Raw genomic sequence first — 19,644 nt, forward strand, 5'->3', positions numbered from 1 at the left:
TATAAGAATAAATGTGATAGTATAAGTGTGATAGTATACATGTGATAGTATAAATGTGATAGTATACATGTGATAGTATACATGTGATAGTATAAATGTGATAGTATAAGTGTGATAGTATACATGTGATAGTATAAGTGTGATAGTATAAATGCGATAGTATAAGTGTGATAGTATAAATGCGATAGTATAAGTGTGATGGTATAAGTGTGATAGTATAAATGTGATAGTATAAGTGTGATAGTATAAATGTGATAGTATAAGTGTGATAGTATAAAAGCGATAGTATAAGTGTGATACTATAAATGTGATAGTATAAGTGTGATAGTATAAATGCGATAGTATAAGTGTGATAGTATAAATGTGATAGTATAAGTGTGATAGTATAAAAGCGATAGTATAAGTGTGATACTATAAATGTGATAGTATAAGTGTGATAGTATACGTATAAATGTAATAGTATGAGTGATAGTATAAATGTGATAGTATAAGTGTGATAGTATAAACATGATAGTATAAGAATAAATGTGATAGTATAAGTGTGATAGTATACGTATAAATGTAATAGTATGAGTGATAGTATAAATGTGATAGTATAAGTGTGATACTATAAGTATAAGTCTAAATGTGATAGTTTAAGTGTGATAGTATAAGTGTGATAGTATAAATGTGATAGTATAAGTGTGATAGTATAAACATGATAGTATAAGAATAAATGCGATAGTATAAGTGTGATACTATAAGTATAAGTCTAAATGTGATAGTTTAAGTGTGATAGTATAAATGTGATAGTATAAGTGTGATAGTATGAGTGATAGTATAAATGTGATAGTATAAGTGTGATACTATAAGTATAAGTCTAAATGTGATAGTTTAAGTGTGATAGTATAAATGTGATACTATAAGTATAAGTCTAAATGTGATAGTATAAGTGTGATAGTATAAATGTGATAGTATAAGCATGATAGTGTAAGTATAAATATGATAGTATAAGTGTGATAGTATAACAACTATTAACCAGATAATGAACACCATGTCATGAATTATTTTGAACCAATTATTCATGTTTTACAGAGGTTTTTCATTTTATAACAACAAATCAAATAACTTTTTAAAAACAAAGTCTTTTATGTTGTGGGTGGGGGGCAGCAGATGGACACTTTCAGTCTGTGTGTGTGTGTGTGTGTGTGTGTGTGTGTGTGTGTGTGGTGGTGGTGGGGGGGCTTTCTAACAAAGGAAGCGACAGGACAGCTGACAGAGGCAGCAGCTGCTCTGATTCATGATGTGCAGAAACTTTCATTCTGATCATAAATCTGTTTCAGAGGGAACATCACAGAGGAAGTGATTTTTAAACCAAAGCGACGCTTCTATTCTGAAACAAAATATCTTTCAGGAGGCTTTAGCTAATAGCATCTGTCATGAATCCAGAGGGATCTATGTCATGCTGTTGTTTATTATACTTAAAACAGCATCAGGGGACAAACTGTGACGTAAGAAAGGCCAATACCGTTACACAAAATCGGAAAGGCGGAGCTTACACACACACACACACACACACACTGGTTCATTGCTGCCGACGGACTGTTGTTGCTTAGCTCGACAGACACTAACTGCTAGAAGCTAACACAAACTGAGAAGATACATCAGACGAAGCGATGCTCGCGCCGCTAACCTCTCAGCTGATTATGTTCCTTAGCTCGGGTTAACTCTGTGTAACCCGGATTAGCCTTCCCGCTACAGGATTTATGGCCGCGACGAAGAAGAGGACGGCTAGCTAGCCGCTGAAGATAGTTAGCATGTTTAAGCTAGTTGACTAGTGCTGTTAATGTTAGCCTCGTTAGCCAGGCTCCGCTGTTAGCTCCTGGTTAATTTACTTCAGAAGAAATAGATGTTTGTTTGATAGCTAACAACATGCTATCCAGTTAGCTAACCCGTTAGCGCTGTGTTCTTATTTTAGCACATATCCCGGGTTTTCTCCGGTATGTATCCAGACAGCAGAGTTTGTTACTGTGCAGAAATGTTTGTATTATGGTTCACTTCTTTGAGCTAACAGCTAGCGATAGCGAGCGTTAGCTGTTGTCTTTGTTTCCATTAGGAGGAGACAGCGGGTTAGCTCAGAATGTTAGCTTGGTCAGCAGCTATATTAGAGTAGACACAAATACAACAGCCTGTCTATTTGTCATACTTGACTGATTGAGCTGGTGCTAAGCTAACAGACCTGATGCTAAGATAACAGTGCGGAGGACAGTCTTTTTCTCGGTTTTATTCGATTTGTGCCGATATGCAGCTGTCAGCTGATCCAGCTGTGCAGTGACCTTCATCATCAAAATACCCCGCAGCTGCTGGAGACATCCGGGTTATTATGGCCCTCAGAGCAGGCTGCAGGCAGAGCCGCTCAGCGTGTGTCGTCTACCTGCTCGTACTGTCAGGTGAGTCTAGATCAGTAGGTATACCTGACCACTTCCTGTTTGAAGCCTGTAAGTCTCTTTAAAAACCAGAATCACTCTGCGGCATAAACTCAGTTTGAATGTGATAAAGTTTTTAAAGATTTCATCTGAACCTGAGTAAGACGAGACGTCCTCTTCTGTTCATAGCACGTTAGCTAACCAACAGTAACAGCTATACTAGTGTAAGCAGCTCCCTGTAACCCTGTCTGTCTTTTTCCCAGGATGCATTGCTGCGTCTCAAAGGAACGACAACGTCTACGTTTCAGGGATTTCTAACGGTGAGGTCACACAACCACTATGATGTCACATCTAACACAACCTTTATGACAAGTTAACGCCCCCCACCCCTGTGTCCAGCCTGCGGCGAGGTGGCGGAGCTCCTGCGGGCATCCAGCGGTGTCATCACCAGCCCCGGATGGCCGTTTCAGTATCCATCCCGACTGAACTGCAGCTGGAACATCAGAGCACGACCTGGAGACACCATCACCATCAGGTAACACAGGGCTGTTACCATGGTTACACCTCAAATAACCTGTTCAAAGGACATGTATGGTCATGTGTTCACACTTTCAGAGCACATATATGGTGTGTTCACATCTCGTGAAAGAGTACGGTGGCCCTGAAGTGCATATCACAATGGCAAATCATAAAACTCAAAGACAACAGTGTAACTGCTGTATAAAAACAATATCCCCCTGAGGGAGTGTTAAACTGAATGTCAGCACGGCTGTGATTATCTCCGACCCAACATCACTCCCTCAATGATGTCATGTTGCTTAATTCACAGGTCACAGGGTTCAGTAACAGGTCACAGGGTTCAGTAGCAGAGGTCACAGGGTTCAGTAACCGAGGTCATGTTCTAACGTTGCGTCCTCTCTGTCTGCAGCTTCCAGGACTTCGACCTGCAAGGCTCACACCGCTGCTCATCCGACTGGATGTCGGTCAGCAGCTACAGGAGTCTGGACGGGCTGAGGGTCTGCGGCTCCTCCCTGCCTCCTCCCTACATCTCCTCCCAGGACCACGTGTGGATCCACTTCCACTCTGACGACAGCATGACGGGGAAAGGCTTCAGGCTGTCCTACATCACAGGTGAGACCTGTTGGCTGCTGCAGGCTCTGAGCTGATGAACAGCAGCTGGACTCTCTGGCTCTTACATCACAGAGCTAACAAGGGTGGTGATGTCATCATGGATTAGAGGCTGAAGCAAATCCTCCGAGCTGAGCTGTGAGGGGACTGAAGAGGAAGACTCGTGGTGCAGATGAGCCTTTAAACAATAACGGATCATTCTGTGTTGTAGGGAAGCCCGAGGCGTCCAGCTGTGATGTGGACCAGTTCCACTGCTCTAATGGGAAGTGCATCCCAGACTGGTGGCGCTGTAACTCCATGGACGAGTGTGGAGACAATTCAGACGAGGAGCTGTGTGTGGACTCACCTTTCTCCTTCCAGCCCTGCAGCCTCAACCAGTTCCCCTGCCTGTCCCGCTACACCCGCATCTACACCTGCCTGCCACACAGCCTGCGCTGCGACGGCAGCATTGACTGCCAGGTAACAAACCCATTCAGTCACCTCCAGGTGTTAGCTCCTCAAAGGTCTGAGTCCTGCTTGCTCACAATAAGAGACGACTTGAGACTCAGACTTGCAGGTACTGACCTCCTCACAGGTACGGCCTGACCTCTGGACAGCTGTTTGAAGTCCCTCATGAGGATACAGATGATAATCTTGATCAATGGTCCCTAAAGAAGTGTGTCCACTTGCCCTCAGTATTCAGAGCCTTCAGTATCGTAGGGGCACTACCTTAGTGACCCCACCAGAGACAGGGCTCGTCTCTTACTCGTTAGTGGAGGATCAGTCAGCCGAGTTCGGGGTCTCTCATAGAACGAATCCCCAGTCCAGCGGTTCTCCCCCGGCCTAAACAGGTTCCACACAATGTCAATATTTGATGTATTTGTTTTTCTGTTCCTGTTCAGGACCTTGGTGATGAGATTGACTGTGATGTTCCCACTTGTGGAGAATTGTTGAGGAACTTCTACGGCTCTTTCAGCTCTCCAAACTACCCAGACTTTTACCCTCCAGGTAGTAACTGCACCTGGCTGATCGACACCGGAGACCACAGAAAGGTACAAACCGTCAACCTGGCAGACAAAGACAGATTTCCTCCCGTTGCAGTCAAACTAACTCTGTGATCTGACGCCCTCTTCTCTTCTTGCAGGTGATCCTGAGGTTTACTGACTTTAAACTGGATGGAACAGGTTACGGAGACTACGTGAAGGTTTACGACGGCCTCGAGGAGAACCCCCGCCGCCTCCTCAGGGTGCTAACAGCCTTCGACTCCAGAGCGCCGGTCGCTGTGGTGTCATCGTCTGGTCAACTCCGAGTTCACTTCTATGCTGACAAGATCAATGCTGCCCGAGGCTTCAATGTCACCTACCAGGTGTGGATCCACCTGTTCAACCTGTGTCTTGGATTCTGCCTGTGTAGCTCTGTTCTCAAGGTGGACGGGCGCTGTTTAACTTATGTCTGTGGTTCTGTTGTGTAGGTGGACGGGTTCTGCCTGCCATGGGAGGTTCCTTGTGGGGGGAACTGGGGCTGTTACACCGAGCAGCAGCGCTGTGACGGGTACTGGCACTGTCCTAATGGACGGGACGAGCAGAACTGTTCTTCATGTCAGGAGGACGAGTTCCCCTGTTCCAGAAACGGAGCCTGTTACCCTCGATCGGATCGCTGCAACTACCAGAACCGCTGCCCCAACGGTTCTGACGAGAAGAACTGCTTCTTCTGTCAGCCCGGAAACTTCCACTGCAAGGTACCAAACCTTCTGAGGAACTTGGAACGAGTTCTACGAACATCTGAGGAACCTTTTTATGGTCACTTCATCTACAGTCATCGACAAAAAATAACACCACAGCACAACAAGCACAACACCACAACAACAACACAATAACACAACAACGACACAACACCACAACAGCACCAACAACAACACAACAACACATCACAACAACACAACACCAACACAACAGCACTAACACCACAACAACACCAAAAGCACAACAACACCAACAAACACAACACAACAACACCACAACAACACAACACCACAACCACAACCACTACACAACACCACAACCACAATAACACAACAACAACACAACACCACCCCAACATGACAACACTACAAAAACACCAACACCACAGTTTGAGAGCATTCACTCTTTAGAACCTGTAGAACGGTTGAGTCACTGCAGACAGTTTGAGATTGAATGCATTGCATAAAGATGCTCCGCCCTCCACAGAGATGGTGTCCATAAGAACGTTTTACAAAGTGCTTTTTTACTGTATCGTCTTTTACAGTGTAGGTGTGAGGTTTCTGCTCTGACCTCTGACCTCTGACTCCTGCAGAATAACCGCTGTGTGTTCGAGTCCTGGGTGTGCGATGCTCAGGACGACTGCGGTGACGGCAGCGATGAAGAGAGTTGTCCCGTCATCGTTCCCACCAGAGTCATCACCGCCGCCGTCATCGGCAGCCTCATCTGTGGCCTCCTGTTGGTCATTGCCCTTGGCTGCACCTGCAAACTGTACTCGCTACGCATGTTTGAACGCAGGTGAGCACCTGCGCCCCTCCACAGCCTCTGATTGGTCACTGCTTCTCAGTTTGATTCAAGCTGTATGATTGGTCGTTGTGAGCTGTGTGATTGGTTTTTGTGAGCAAGGTTATTATAGTTAACGAAAACTAACTAAATAACGAAAACTAAATTGTCATAAACATTTTCATTAGCTGAAATAAAAGTAAAAACGAGGCTTTACAAAAAAAAACGATAACTAACTCAAACTGTATTGTGAGTTTACAAAACGAACTAAAATGAAATAAAATTACAGCGAAACTGTCCTTAGTTTTCGTCTTTGTCAATTAATTTTATACACATGCCCGTGATAGGCAATGGATCCCCCCCCATGGTTCGGCACGCAGGTGATCCGCGGACCGACGTCAAGTTTAACATCATGGTGTAAAATACAGTTTGACTTCCTCTAAATCCCTGTGCAGAGTTACAGTGAAAGAGACAACACAACGTGATGTGTTTTACTCTGATGTACAGGTATTAGAGGTGTGGACTTCATGTAGCGGGATGTTGGAGGGGGGCGTTACCTTAACAACAGCTGCAGCGCTAGCTTCACCGCAGTGCTTCACATAGCGTGACAGCAGCGAGGAGAGGGGCTGCTAGTCAGACCACAGAGATCAGCTCTGTGACTGTAAAACTCGCCAGTCTGCTCTTAATAGTCCTACGTGAGGTGTGCATGTTTCACTGCACATCGGCTCCTTCACATCAAACAGAGCTTCCACGTTCCTCCTTTCAGTCTGACCGTGTTGGCCTTTATTTTGAGAGTAGCAGCTGTTGGATGCTTGTGATAACGATGGGTTGCTTTACGTTATAACAGACGTTGCAGGCTATGAATGTTAACTTACCGGTATTACACAAACTCCGTTTCATAGCGCAGTGCTGGGTCCAAAAACTGAAGAAATAATCCCAAAACAAAAGCTTGCCGTTTGTTGTTTTGCTGTGACTCACACACACCTGTGCTGCAGGTGAAGCAGTGAAGCAAAGATACACACACATCCCCTCAATGACCGGTGCATGTGTGATGTGTTCACCTTTATGAAGCACTTTGTAGCTTTTATTTTGAAAAGTGCTCTATAAATACATTTGATTATTATTGTTATTATTGTTATGTAGCCTACTCTTGTAGTGCACTACAGAAGGATTCATGTTTAGTGTCTGTAATGTTTGTGTTCTGAGATGGTCAAAGATATAGGTGAATGAATGAACATCTTTTGTACTACAGGGGGCTGTACTCGTGATACTTTTAAAAAGCTCTTTAATAATATGGGAGTTCAACTCTACTTGATTATTGAAAAAGTAGCAATGTGAAGTGATAAGATTATTGAGGATCGATACATTGAGATGTTTGGAGATACATCCTGATTTGTTGTGTAGTTCAGATTTACAGTCATGGCAGGCTGAAGAGGGAAAAAGTTAATGTAAATGTTAACAATGATTTATGACTTCTTTTTTCACAACCCTTTTTGGGTCTCGCCCCTGACAAGTATTCCATATTACAAAAAAAACTAAAACGAATAAAAACTAAACTAAACTAACAAACCAGCGTTCAAAACTTATTAAAACTAAACTAAACTTAATAACAAAAATTCAAAACTATTATAACCTTGGTTGTGAGCCTTGTGATTGGTCAGGGCTCGACATAAGCACTGGCCCAGTGGCCCAACGGTATGTTTGTAATCCCCCAGGCCAGTAGATAATTTTAACTGGCCCAGTGTGCCACAAGCCCACAATGTACACAATATAGTATCAGAATACAGAATCTCGCAGTAATCTCCGTCCGATGTCAGCACCACTGCAGGCACTTTGGTTACTGCTGTCAACAACACGTTAGACACTACTCTGTACTGTAGCTGTGGCTACATAAACGGACCGTTCACAGAGCGGACGTGCTGCGGACTGTTTACTTTTAATGGCTACACCTGAAGCACACACACAACGTGAGGTTGTTTGTGCCGACAGACGATGCGCTTTAGTTTAAAAGATTACTGTTATTAAGAAACCTCTTTATTTATACCCATGTGATTATTTTGGATTTACAATAGCAGCGTTTATAATAGTTCCACAGTTGAACACATATTCAGCAGTAAGAACCCTTACAGAGGGACAAACAACCTGTGGCATTAAATTAAAACCGAAATAACTCTGAGCTCATTGTCAACCCCTGTTGGGCGTTGTAAACCATGTGATTGGTCGTGAGCCGTGTGACTGGTTGTTGTGAACCGTGTGACTGGTTGTTGTGAACCGTGTGATTGGTCGTGAGCCGTGTGATTGGTTGTTGTAAACCGTGTGACTGGTTGTTGTGAGCCGTGTGACTGGTTGTTGTAAACCGTGTGACTGGTTGTTGTGAGCCGTGTGACTGGTTGTTGTGAACCGTGTGACTGGTTGTTGTTAGCCGTGTGACTGGTTGTTGTGAGCCGTGTGATTGGTTGTTGTAAACCGTGTGATTGGTTGTTGTGAGCCGTGTGATTGGTTGTTGTGAGCCGTGTGACTGGTTGCTGTAAACCCTGTGACTGGTTGCTGTAAACCCTGTGACTGGTTGTTGTGAGCCGTGTGACTGGTTGTTGTGAGCCGTGTGACTGGTTGTTGTGAGCCGTGTGACTGGTTGTTGTGAGCCCTGTGACTGGTTGTTGTGAACCGTGTGATTGGTCGTGAGCCGTGTGACTGGTTGTTGTGAGCCGTGTGATTGGTTGTTGTGAGCCGTGTGATTGGTTGTTGTAAACTGTGTGATTGGTTGTTGAGAGCCGTGTGACTGGTTGTTGTTAGCCGTGTGATTGGTTGTTGTAAACCGTGTGACTGGTTGTTGTGAGCCGTGTGACTGGTTGTTGTGAGCCGTGTGATTGGTTGTTGTAAACCGTGTGACTGGTTGTTGTGAGCCCTGTGACTGGTTGTTGTGAGCCCTGTGACTGGTTGTTGTGAGCCCTGTGACTGGTTGTTGTAAACCGTGTGACTGGTTGTTGTGAGCCGTGTGATTGGTTGTTGTAAACCGTGTGACTGGTTGTTTTGAGCCGTGTGACTGGTTGTTGTGAGCCGTGTGATTGGTTGTTGTAAACCGTGTGACTGGTTGCTGTGACTGGTTGTTGTGAGCCCTGTGATTGGTTGTTGTGAGCCGTGTGACTGGTTGTTGTAAACCGTGTGACTGGTTGTTGTAAACCGTGTGACTGGTTGTTGTGAGCCCTGTGACTGGTTGTTGTAAACCGTGTGACTGGTTGTTGTGAGCCCTGTGACTGGTTGTTGTAAACCGTGTGACTGGTTGTTGTGAGCCCTGTGACTGGTTGTTGTAAACCGTGTGACTGGTTGTTGTGAGCCGTGTGATTGGTTGTTGTAAACCGTGTGACTGGTTGTTGTGAGCCGTGTGACTGGTTGTTGTGAGCCGTGTGATTGGTTGTTGTGAGCCGTGTGACTGGTTGTTGTAAACCGTGTGACTGGTTGTTGTAAACCGTGTGACTGGTTGCTGTGACTGGTTGTTGTGAGCCCTGTGATTGGTTGTTGTGAGCCGTGTGACTGGTTGTTGTAAACCGTGTGACTGGTTGTTGTAAACCGTGTGACTGGTTGTTGTGAGCCGTGTGATTGGTTGTTGTAAACCGTGTGACTGGTTGTTTTGAGCCGTGTGACTGGTTGTTGTGAGCCGTGTGATTGGTTGTTGTAAACCGTGTGACTGGTTGCTGTGACTGGTTGTTGTGAGCCCTGTGATTGGTTGTTGTGAGCCGTGTGACTGGTTGTTGTAAACCGTGTGACTGGTTGTTGTAAACCGTGTGACTGGTTGTTGTGAGCCGTGTGATTGGTTGTTGTAAACCGTGTGACTGGTTGCTGTGACTGGTTGTTGTGAGCCCTGTGACTGGTTGTTGTAAACCGTGTGACTGGTTGTTGTGAGCCCTGTGACTGGTTGTTGTAAACCGTGTGACTGGTTGTTGTGAGCCCTGTGACTGGTTGTTGTAAACCGTGTGACTGGTTGTTGTGAGCCGTGTGATTGGTTGTTGTAAACCGTGTGACTGGTTGTTGTGAGCCGTGTGACTGGTTGTTGTGAGCCGTGTGATTGGTTGTTGTGAGCCGTGTGACTGGTTGTTGTAAACCGTGTGACTGGTTGTTGTAAACCGTGTGACTGGTTGCTGTGACTGGTTGTTGTGAGCCCTGTGATTGGTTGTTGTGAGCCGTGTGACTGGTTGTTGTAAACCGTGTGACTGGTTGTTGTAAACCGTGTGACTGGTTGTTGTGAGCCGTGTGACTGGTTGTTGTAAACCGTGTGACTGGTTGTTGTAAACCGTGTGACTGGTTGTTGTGAGCCCTGTGACTGGTTGTTGTAAACCGTGTGACTGGTTGTTGTGAGCCCTGTGACTGGTTGTTGTAAACCGTGTGACTGGTTGTTGTGAGCCCTGTGACTGGTTGTTGTGAGCCGTGTGACTGGTTGTTGTAAACCGTGTGACTGGTTGTTGTGAGCCGTGTGACTGGTTGTTGTGAGCCGTGTGACTGGTTGTTGTGAGCCCTGTGACTGGTTGTTGTGAGCCGTGTGACTGGTTGTTGTAAACCGTGTGACTGGTTGTTGTGAGCCCTGTGACTGGTTGTTGTGAGCCCTGTGACTGGTTGTTGTGAGCCCTGTGACTGGTTGTTGTGAGCCGTGTGACTGGTTGTTGTAAACCGTGTGACTGGTTGCTGTGACTGGTTGTTGTGAGCCCTGTGATTGGTTGTTGTGAGCCGTGTGATTGGTTGTTGTAAACCGTGTGACTGGTTGCTGTGACTGGTTGTTGTGAGCCCTGTGATTGGTTGTTGTGAGCCGTGTGACTGGTTGTTGTAAACCGTGTGACTGGTTGTTGTAAACCGTGTGACTGGTTGTTGTGAGCCGTGTGATTGGTTGTTGTAAACCGTGTGACTGGTTGTTGTGAGCCGTGTGACTGGTTGTTGTAAACCGTGTGACTGGTTGTTGTAAACCGTGTGACTGGTTGTTGTGAGCCCTGTGACTGGTTGTTGTAAACCGTGTGACTGGTTGTTGTGAGCCCTGTGACTGGTTGTTGTGAGCCGTGTGACTGGTTGTTGTAAACCGTGTGACTGGTTGTTGTGAGCCGTGTGACTGGTTGTTGTAAACCGTGTGACTGGTTGTTGTAAACCGTGTGATTGGTTGTTGTGAGCCCTGTGACTGGTTGTTGTGAGCCCTGTGACTGGTTGTTGTGAGCCCTGTGACTGGTTGTTGTGAGCCGTGTGACTGGTTGTTGTGAGCCCTGTGACTGGTTGTTGTGAGCCGTGTGATTGGTTGTTGTGAGCCCTGTGATTGGTTGTTGAGAGCCGTGTGATTGGTTGTTGTGAGCCCTGTGACTGGTTGTTGTGAGCCGTGTGACTGGTTGTTGTAAACCGTGTGACTGGTTGTTGTGAGCCCTGTGACTGGTTGTTGTGAGCCGTGTGACTGGTTGTTGTGAGCCGTGTGACTGGTTGTTGTGAGCCCTGTGACTGGTTGTTGTGAGCCGTGTGATTGGTTGTTGTGAGCCGTGTGACTGGTTGTTGTGAGCCCTGTGACTGGTTGTTGTGAGCCGTGTGACTGGTTGTTGTAAACCGTGTGACTGGTTGTTGTAAACCGTGTGACTGGTTGTTGTAAGCTGTCTCATTCAAACCCTGTGTTTGGTCGTTGCAGGTCATTTGAGACCCAGCTGTCCCGAGTGGAGGCAGAGCTACTGAGGAGGGAAGCCCCTCCCTCTTATGGTCAGCTGATCGCCCAGGGACTGATCCCACCTGTGGAGGATTTCCCAGTGTGCTCTGGGAGCCAGGTACAGTACTCCCTGTCTGTCCGTGTTTCTCCATCAGGCATCTTACTCACCTGATGGCTGTCGGACTGATATCACCTGGAGCCTCTTTTATAAAGCAGTGAGTGTACCTGAGTGTGAGCCTCATGTCCTGCCCTCCACATGTTCAACCTGTTATGACCTCATGAACGTGAGACGGTGCTGAGCCAAACAACAATCTCACCGCTGGAATAAGTGTGTGACCTATAATTAAGAATGTTTATGAAGTGAAATGATGTTTTATCAGTACAAGACCTTCATTTCACCTGCTCACTGTGTCCGTCAAAGGGCTCAGGTGTTTACTCAGGTGAAACACCTGTTTGTTTTCTAGCAGGAGGCTCGTGAAGTTCTGTTTTATTCTTAATAATTGAGTCTGTCTCTGAAGTCCAATCAGCTGATGGAAACATGTCTTTGATCTTCCTTCCTCAGGCGTCCGTCCTGGAGAACCTCCGTCTGGCGGTTCGCTCTCAGCTTGGCTTCACTTCCCTCAGACTTCCCTCCTCTGGTCGTCATAGCAACCTGTGGCGGCGTCTCTTTACGTTCTCGCGGTTGCGGCGGTCGGGTTCTCTGGCTCTTGTCTCTGCTGACTTGGAGGACAGCGCGGGCACTGGGAGCACTGGGAGCTCTGGTTCAGACCTGCTGTCTCCGGACTCAGACGACACGGACACAGAAGGCGAGCGAGGGAGGGAGCGAGGCGTGGGCGCAGTGGGCGGGCCTGTCGCTCCCCTCCCTCACAAAACTCCGCCCTCTTCCGCTGTAGAGGCTGTTTTGTCTGTCACAACTTCTGCAACCTCTGTGACCCTGACGCCCGGCCACGACAGAGCCCGCAACAGACCTCGAGAGGCCCCGCCCCCTTCCAGCCCAGTCGCCATGGTAACTTCCAGTCCAGATATTGAATGTCCCAGCGAGGTGTCAGTGCTCCAGGCTCCGCCAACCTCCGCCCTGCAGCGCCTGGCCCAGAACCTGCACCGACTCGCCAGAAACCTGACCAGAACCAGTCAGAACCAGCAGGACCAGACATGGACCAATCACAGCCCACTTCACCAGCTGGAGACAGGAAGAGGCGGGGCCGAGGCAGCAGATCGAAGAGGAAGCAGGGAAGAAGAAGAGGACGTGGAGCTCCTGATCCCCGTCTCAGACTCCTCCTCCTCTTCCTCCTCATTGGTCAGCGATGTCAGACAGACGCTGCTGGATCACCACCCCACCCACCATCACCATGGAAACGGTGGTCGAGGTGGGAGGGATGGCCCCTGTGAACACTGCGGGATGGTCCACACGGCTCAGATCCCTGACGCCTGTCTGGAGGCCACGGGCAAGATGGAGAGCAGCGACGACGAGCTGCTGCTGCTCTGCTAGAGGGCTAACCTGCTGGGCTAACATGCTAACTGATGGGCTAATACTTATATTACTCTGACCCAGCACCTACAGCTAGCTAACATGCTAACTGACAGGCTAATACTCATATTACTCTGACCCAACACATAAGGATAGCTAATATGTTTTCTGCTAACCTGCTGGGCTAACATGCTTGCTGACAGGCTTTTACTTATACTACCCAGACTCAAAACCTACAGCTAGCAAACATGCTTATTGACAGGCTAATAGTAATACTCCCTTGACCCATCACCTACAGATAGGTAACATGCTGCTCTAATAAAAGGACCTGACAGGCTAATACTAATACCACTGTGACTCAACAATTACAGCTAACCAACATGCTAACCTGACAGGCTACTATCAGCTACAGTTAGCTTCCATCTTAACTCCCCAATTAACAAAATATACCCTGACCAAACATGTCAGACTTCAGACAGCTAGCCAACATGTTAACGCTCCACACTGAACTACAGCTAGCAGAAGGGCTAATGCTTTGGACAGTCTATCACCTGTTCAATGTGTTAGCATGTTAGCTGGATCAGCAAGGTTAGCCCTCTGTGATGTCATAGTTAACAGACCAATCAGAGACAGAATTGAGTGATGTCACTGGTTGGATTCAGATATTGGTACGACTATTGAAGACTCCCCCCGGTGTTCCACAAGTCCGTCCGTTAAAACACTCCCTCCCTGCAGGAGGACTTCCTGCTCTCTGCCCTCCTCCGTCAGTACGACTGTAAACTGTATCCTGACGGAACAAACTGATGGATCTCCGTTAATCAGAATGTTAAAGTCTGATCGAGGAACAGAGGGCGTGCTGGACAGGTGTGACAGCAGTTTAAAGCCCCCCCCCCCCCCGAGCGCCGTTCAGTCTGTTGGCGATGAGAATGACGACGGTTCTTTGGTCAAGGGAAACTGCTAGCGGGCTCGTTGTTGCTCTCCTGTAACTGTCAAAAGTTCAGACTCAAAGGTTCCCTGGATGCTCCTGAGCTTCAGCCAGTGGAAACACCTGTCACCTTCACAGCACCCCCCCTTCCCTACGTGTAAATGTGCTGCTTGCCGCTGCTGATGACCGTCGGTGAGCTCACAACGAAGCACAACACGCATCTTTTGTAAACACTTTGACAGTTTGCTAACCAATAGCTAACAACAAGCTAATGCTAGTCAGGTCACCTCCGTGTCATGTGACCCTCGTTGCAGCGGTCTCTGTTGAGGTCACTGAACATGGTGTAAGGTGTCTGTACGCTTCTGAAGGGAAGACGAGGTTCTTAACACAGAGGAGGTTCTGGACTGTTCAGAACCAGACCGACAGAACCAGGTGTTCTAAAGTACACCTGAACACTTTGACACACTGACTCAGAGTTAACATGTCCTTCTGATTGTGTGACAAAACTCTCTCCTCCTCCCTCTCCCTCCCGCTCCTCCTCCTCTCTCTCCTCCTCTCTCTCCCTCTCCTCCTCCTCCTCCTCCTGCTCCCACTCCTGCTCCTCCTGCTCCCCCTCCCTCTCTTCCTGCTCCTCCTCCCTCTCCCCCTCCCTCTCCTCCTCCTCCTCCCTCTCCCCCTCCCTCTCCTCCTCCCTCTCCTCCTCGTGCTCCCTCTCCCCCTCCCTCTCCTCCTCCTCCTCCTGCTCCTCCTCCCTCTCCCCCTCCTTCTCCTCCTGCACCCCCTCCCTCTCCTCCTCCTCCTGCTTCTCCTTCCCCTCCTTCTCCTCCTGCTCCTCCTCCCTCTCCCCCTCCCTCTCCTCCTCCTCCTCCTCCTCCTGCTCCCCCTCCTTCTCCTCCTCCTCCTCCTGCTCCTCCTCCCTCTCCCCCTCCTTCTCCTCCTGCTCCCCCTCCCTCTCCTCCTCCTACTGCTTCTCCTTCCCCTCCTTCTCCTCCTGCTCCTCCTCCCTTTCCCCCTCCCTCTCCTCCTCCTCCTCCTGCTCCTCCTCCCTCTCCCCCTCCTGCTCCTCCTTCTGCTCCCCCTCCCTCTCCTCCTCCTCCTGCTTCTCCTTCCCCTCCTTCTCCTCCTGCTCCTCCTCCCTCTCCCCCTCCCTCTCCTCCTCCTCCTCCTGCTCCTCATCCCTCTCCCCCTCCTTCTCCTCCTGCTCCTCCTTCTGCTCCCCCTCCCTCTCCTCCTCCTCCTGCTTCTCCTTCCCCTCCTTCTCCTCCTGCTCCTCCTCCTCCTCCTCCTGCTCCTCCTCCCTCTCCCCCTCCCTCTCCTCCTCCTCCTCCTCCTCCTGCTCCTCCTCCCTCTCCCCCTCCCTCTCCTCCTCCTCCTCCTCCTCCTGCTCCTCCTCCCCCTCCCCCTCCCTCTCCCCCTCCCTCTCCCCCTCCTCCTCAGACTGAAGCCATTTAAAGGTCCTGTCTGTATTTATGTTTTTGGTACTCAGATCTCAGCTGACCTGGTGTGAGTGTGACTGTATATTTATTATTGTTCTTAATATGACCGGTTGTTGTTATTATTGTTGTTGTTGTTGTTGTTGTTTTGTTGTGTAGTTGTTTTTTGACCTGCATGACTCCGGTTGTTTGGTGTTTTTCTTTGAGTCTGTTGAACTGCACTAAAGATTAAAGCTTCATGTTTCATCTGTTTCCTTATTAATAATCATGTTAATTCTATTTAATTATATATCACATACTGTATGATGTTCTCATGTAGAGAACACACCAGGAACCGTTCTCCAAATATTGAAAGACAGAACTCATTTAGCGGCTGTTGTGACGGTTCTGTCCGATCTGTCGCGACTAAATCAGAAAGAAGCGTGACGTATGTTTAATTCTAAATGTTTAATATTAAAATATCTTTGTGTGTTTGTTACAGAACGATCCGTCTGTTCAGTTTGTTCAGGCTGAATTAAAAACACCAGTAAAAGACTGAAGCGTTATTGTTCTGCTGCTTTCTTAAACGTCATCATTGATTTGATTTATGGTCGTTGTCGGGGCAACAAAGTCACATGTAAGTACTCAGGTTATTTTGTTGTTAGAACGAAACGCGGTAATTCTGATATTCAAGTCATCTGTTATTTAGTGACCGTTTCATCAACAGTAATCTGTCAGGAAAATAAATCTCAGTGTTTCTCTTTTCCTTTAGTCGCCACAGAAACAGAAACTCCCTGAAGCTCTGTTTCTGTGTCTCTCCTCCTTCTTGGCTGGTCGCTGCGTACCTGCAGAAGGTAAACACAGCTGTGTCAGTGCGCATGTGTAGCTAGCTAACTCAGCTAGCGAGCTGTCAGAGAGGACAGCGTTTACTTTGTGGTAATATTCACGTTATTCAGAATGTTTGGGTGAAAGAGACGAGAACCACATGACAGTGAAATGTGAGCTGTGTCTGGAGGAGAAGTGCTTGAAGGATGTCTCAATTCCTTAAATGCATCTCGAGGATCGAGGATCCTTCGTGGAAGTCTTTTTAGCCCGTGACGCAGAAAGAGGCGTGAAACACAGCTGGAATATACAAACCACGGCGGGAGCAGGGCGACACAAATCTAAGTGTTGCTTTTGTGTTCATGAGTTATTAATAAGGAAGCCTGGGTGGTCACATGAAAATAAAACACCTAGTTCATGTGCTTGTTTGACTGAACGGTGCGCTCGCTGGAGGGGGACTCCAATCGATTCATTTTCAAACTGTTCAGATTCAGTTTTCAATTCAAGTTAAACAATATAAAATCAAATACACGATTCAAGTTGAGTTTTTGTGACATATCTGCCCTTAAAAATGGCTCCTTCCTGTCCTCCTGGTTTAACTGTGGGCAGTAAGTAGTCATATTATGCGTGCAATTTAAGTGTTTCAAACTTGCACACGTGATGAGTTAAACAAACGCACTGCTGGAGAAACGCTCATCAGGCTGAGGGCTGAACACGACGTGCAGCCAAACAGCTGAAGCTCTATCTACTGCATGATGCTGTGATCTGCTGTGGCTTATGCTGTTGTTCATTGTGACCTGGAGCTGTTTCTACATGTCACATTTTTCTGGGTTGTGAACATGTGATCTATGGCCTTTAAGTGTTGGTGCCAACAATCCTGAAACTCAGAAATTCAATAACAATTGCTTTTTACATGTTAGTTGACACCTGTTGTGGCTAACGACTTGCTGACACAGAAAAAGGTTGAGAAAAGTGTTTGTGGTTGTTTGTTGTTGTTTGAAAAGCTTTGAAAAGCTTGACTACCCTAACCCTAACCCTTAATCGTGAATAAAATCCAGCATGCAGCATTTTTTGACACTCAAGTCCAGACAAAAAAAACATGATTAATGATCTTTATGAAAAGCTGTGACATGACAAAAACACTTTCAACACTTTCACACCGACATCAGAGGTGATCGAGGTCATACTGAAAAACAATTTCAGGTTTTTAAATAGTTCTGCCCATAAGCTGTCGGCTGAGACGGTAGTCCTGCAGCAGGTCTTGTTCTCCATCAGAGTACAGTACAGTGCTGGTGAGGCGTCAGTACATGGCTGCTGGTGGACTGTGAGCCTACAGAGGGAAAAGGGTGTTAAAAGCATCCATGGATTTTACCCTTGAGACAGCAAACTTGGCACTGTAAAATGTGTCATAATTAAAAACAACTTTTTATCATGTACGACAAACATGTATGTGTCCGTGTGCATTACCTTCCTGCTGCCTGTGGTTGGTTATCTTTAATGCCAATCACATAAGCTCCATTTTGTTCAACTACTTTAAAAAGAAGCAGTCATACAGAGCAGGGTGGCATGGTGCATTTTTGCTGTCCAGCGCCGGGAACGTGCTGCTGCTGCCACTGCCAAAGGGCGCCCGCTGGAGCTGTCTTCACATTTGTTCTTGACTCTCTTACCACAGTCATTAGTTGTTGGTGTGATGAACATGAGATGTGTAACTGTACCTTATATACTGCCGGGTCCTGATGATTTGTTAATGCTGCCCCCTGGAGGAATGCCACACTGGTTAAAGCTCAGAAGAGAGTGTAGACGAGCAGATTGCAGGTGGCGAAAAACCAAACTCCAGGTTCATTATGACGTTTATAAAGAAACTTGTACGACCTTGAACTGAAACGTGCTGGCAGTCCCTTTTCTCTCAAACTTTTAATAAGAATAAGAATCATGTACGCACATTAATATTGTTGACAGACTGACAAACACCTCAGCATCTATACCCCGTGAACTATTATCCACCAAGTCACGTAATGTTTTTCACTGAGAGAATTCTGAAGATACGACAAATTCCATTTTGGGAAAAATTGTTGAGTCACCTTTGCCTCCATGTACTCACAGAGGCTGTTCATGGCTTTAGGCCAACGACCAGCTGCCATGACGCTCTGCCAGCTAACTTGTTCAAAGAGGTTTCCCCCAGTCTAGCACATGATGTTCTACACATTATCAACACTCTTCAGTCAGGCCTTTTCCAGGAACCCTGAAGACTGCTGTCATTAAACCGCTCCTAAACAGACCTGAGAGTTATTGCACAAAACCGAGATAAGGGATTAAGCCGGGATTTTCCAACCATCCTGGCTGAATCTAGCCTTGACTCAGTTGCATGAAAGCAAGTTAAATTAAACCCGGTCAAGTTACCATGGAGATTTATTCTTTGCAGCTATGAGATATTATTGCAGCTGTTGAGATGATAAGAAATGGCTGATGAAGTTGAAACGGTGGCTTCAATTAAGTCTGTGACGAGGGCGATATAAAGGTTCAAGTCCCATTCACCTGTTTCCTCTTCACAATGGCATGTCCATTTCTGGATGATGTACTGGATGAGGACGCACTAATACTCAGACGAGCATCTAGGCGTCTTCTGGGACAGGTCGACCCATTGGCCTTTGCAGATGAATATCTGACTGAGAGGTGTAGATTCTCAGGTGATGGAGTTATGTAGGCTGCCGGGTCCAAAGATTCAGCACCAGACAAAAAAAGTTGTCTGATGCTTTGTGAATTCTGTAGTATTGCAGGGATGTTCCTTGTATGGAGAGGCCAGTTTCTGTCACTGGGACAGAGTCAGTGGCTGTCCCTCCCTGGATCCCTTCCATCACTGGCCTCCCTTTATTATCATCCAGTGCCAGCTCCTCTGCTGGAGTGAACTCCTGGGTCGGTGATTGATCTTAATGATAATCTACTTTCCTGAGTAACATGCACTTCCACTTGTCACATTTAAGGCAAAATGTACAACTGTTAATGATTGGACGTGAAATTGTAATTAATTGTAATGATGACAGTTTCAGCGGAGCACGGTTTATTAATTGTACATTTTTGCACTGCTTACACATTCAGCCGGCCCGCTGTATCCTGACTATCTGCACCTGGCTTGACATAGCTGCGCCTTCTCATCCTGGCTTGGCGAACCTGCAACCAATTAAGCCAGGATGCTGCAGGTTAAACTCGGTCAAGCTGGGCTTTCTCAGTTATCCTGGATTTCTTTATTCTACTTTTGTGCAATACCCCTCTGGATGTGTGTGAACTGACAAACACCTGAACAGTAATGCGTCAAAGGTTTAA

General features: G+C 47.0%; 1 protein-coding gene across 1 annotated transcript; it reads left to right on the forward strand.

The window, feature by feature from the left end:
• Positions 1–1,615: 1,615 nt before the first annotated feature.
• On the forward strand, positions 1,616–15,787 carry lrp12 (low density lipoprotein receptor-related protein 12). Its single transcript, XM_069681860.1, has 11 exons — positions 1,616–2,429; positions 2,669–2,725; positions 2,805–2,940; positions 3,334–3,536; positions 3,745–3,992; positions 4,415–4,564; positions 4,657–4,878; positions 4,984–5,250; positions 5,847–6,049; positions 11,682–11,814; positions 12,259–15,787. The coding sequence occupies exons 1-11, from the start codon at positions 2,363–2,365 to the stop codon at positions 13,183–13,185; spliced, it is 2,613 nt and encodes an 870-aa protein (XP_069537961.1). The 5' UTR covers positions 1,616–2,362; the 3' UTR covers positions 13,186–15,787.
• Positions 15,788–19,644: the final 3,857 nt, after the last annotated feature.

This window comes from Semicossyphus pulcher, unplaced genomic scaffold, assembly GCF_022749685.1.
Source record: "Semicossyphus pulcher isolate SPU_LCO1_2020_fin unplaced genomic scaffold, fSemPul1.0.p SCAF_5, whole genome shotgun sequence".
In the NCBI taxonomy this organism is placed as follows: domain Eukaryota; kingdom Metazoa; phylum Chordata; class Actinopteri; order Labriformes; family Labridae; genus Semicossyphus; species Semicossyphus pulcher.

Excerpts from the sequence above, each read along its gene's own strand:
- lrp12 (XM_069681860.1), top strand. The coding sequence starts at position 2,363 with ATGGCCCTCAGAGCAGGCTGCAGGCAGAGCCGCTCAGCGTGTGTCGTC. Across the intron at positions 3,537-3,744 it reads CAGGCTGTCCTACATCACAG|GGAAGCCCGAGGCGTCCAGC; the intron begins GTGAGACCTGTT and ends TCTGTGTTGTAG. Across the intron at positions 6,050-11,681 it reads CTACGCATGTTTGAACGCAG|GTCATTTGAGACCCAGCTGT; the intron begins GTGAGCACCTGC and ends TGGTCGTTGCAG.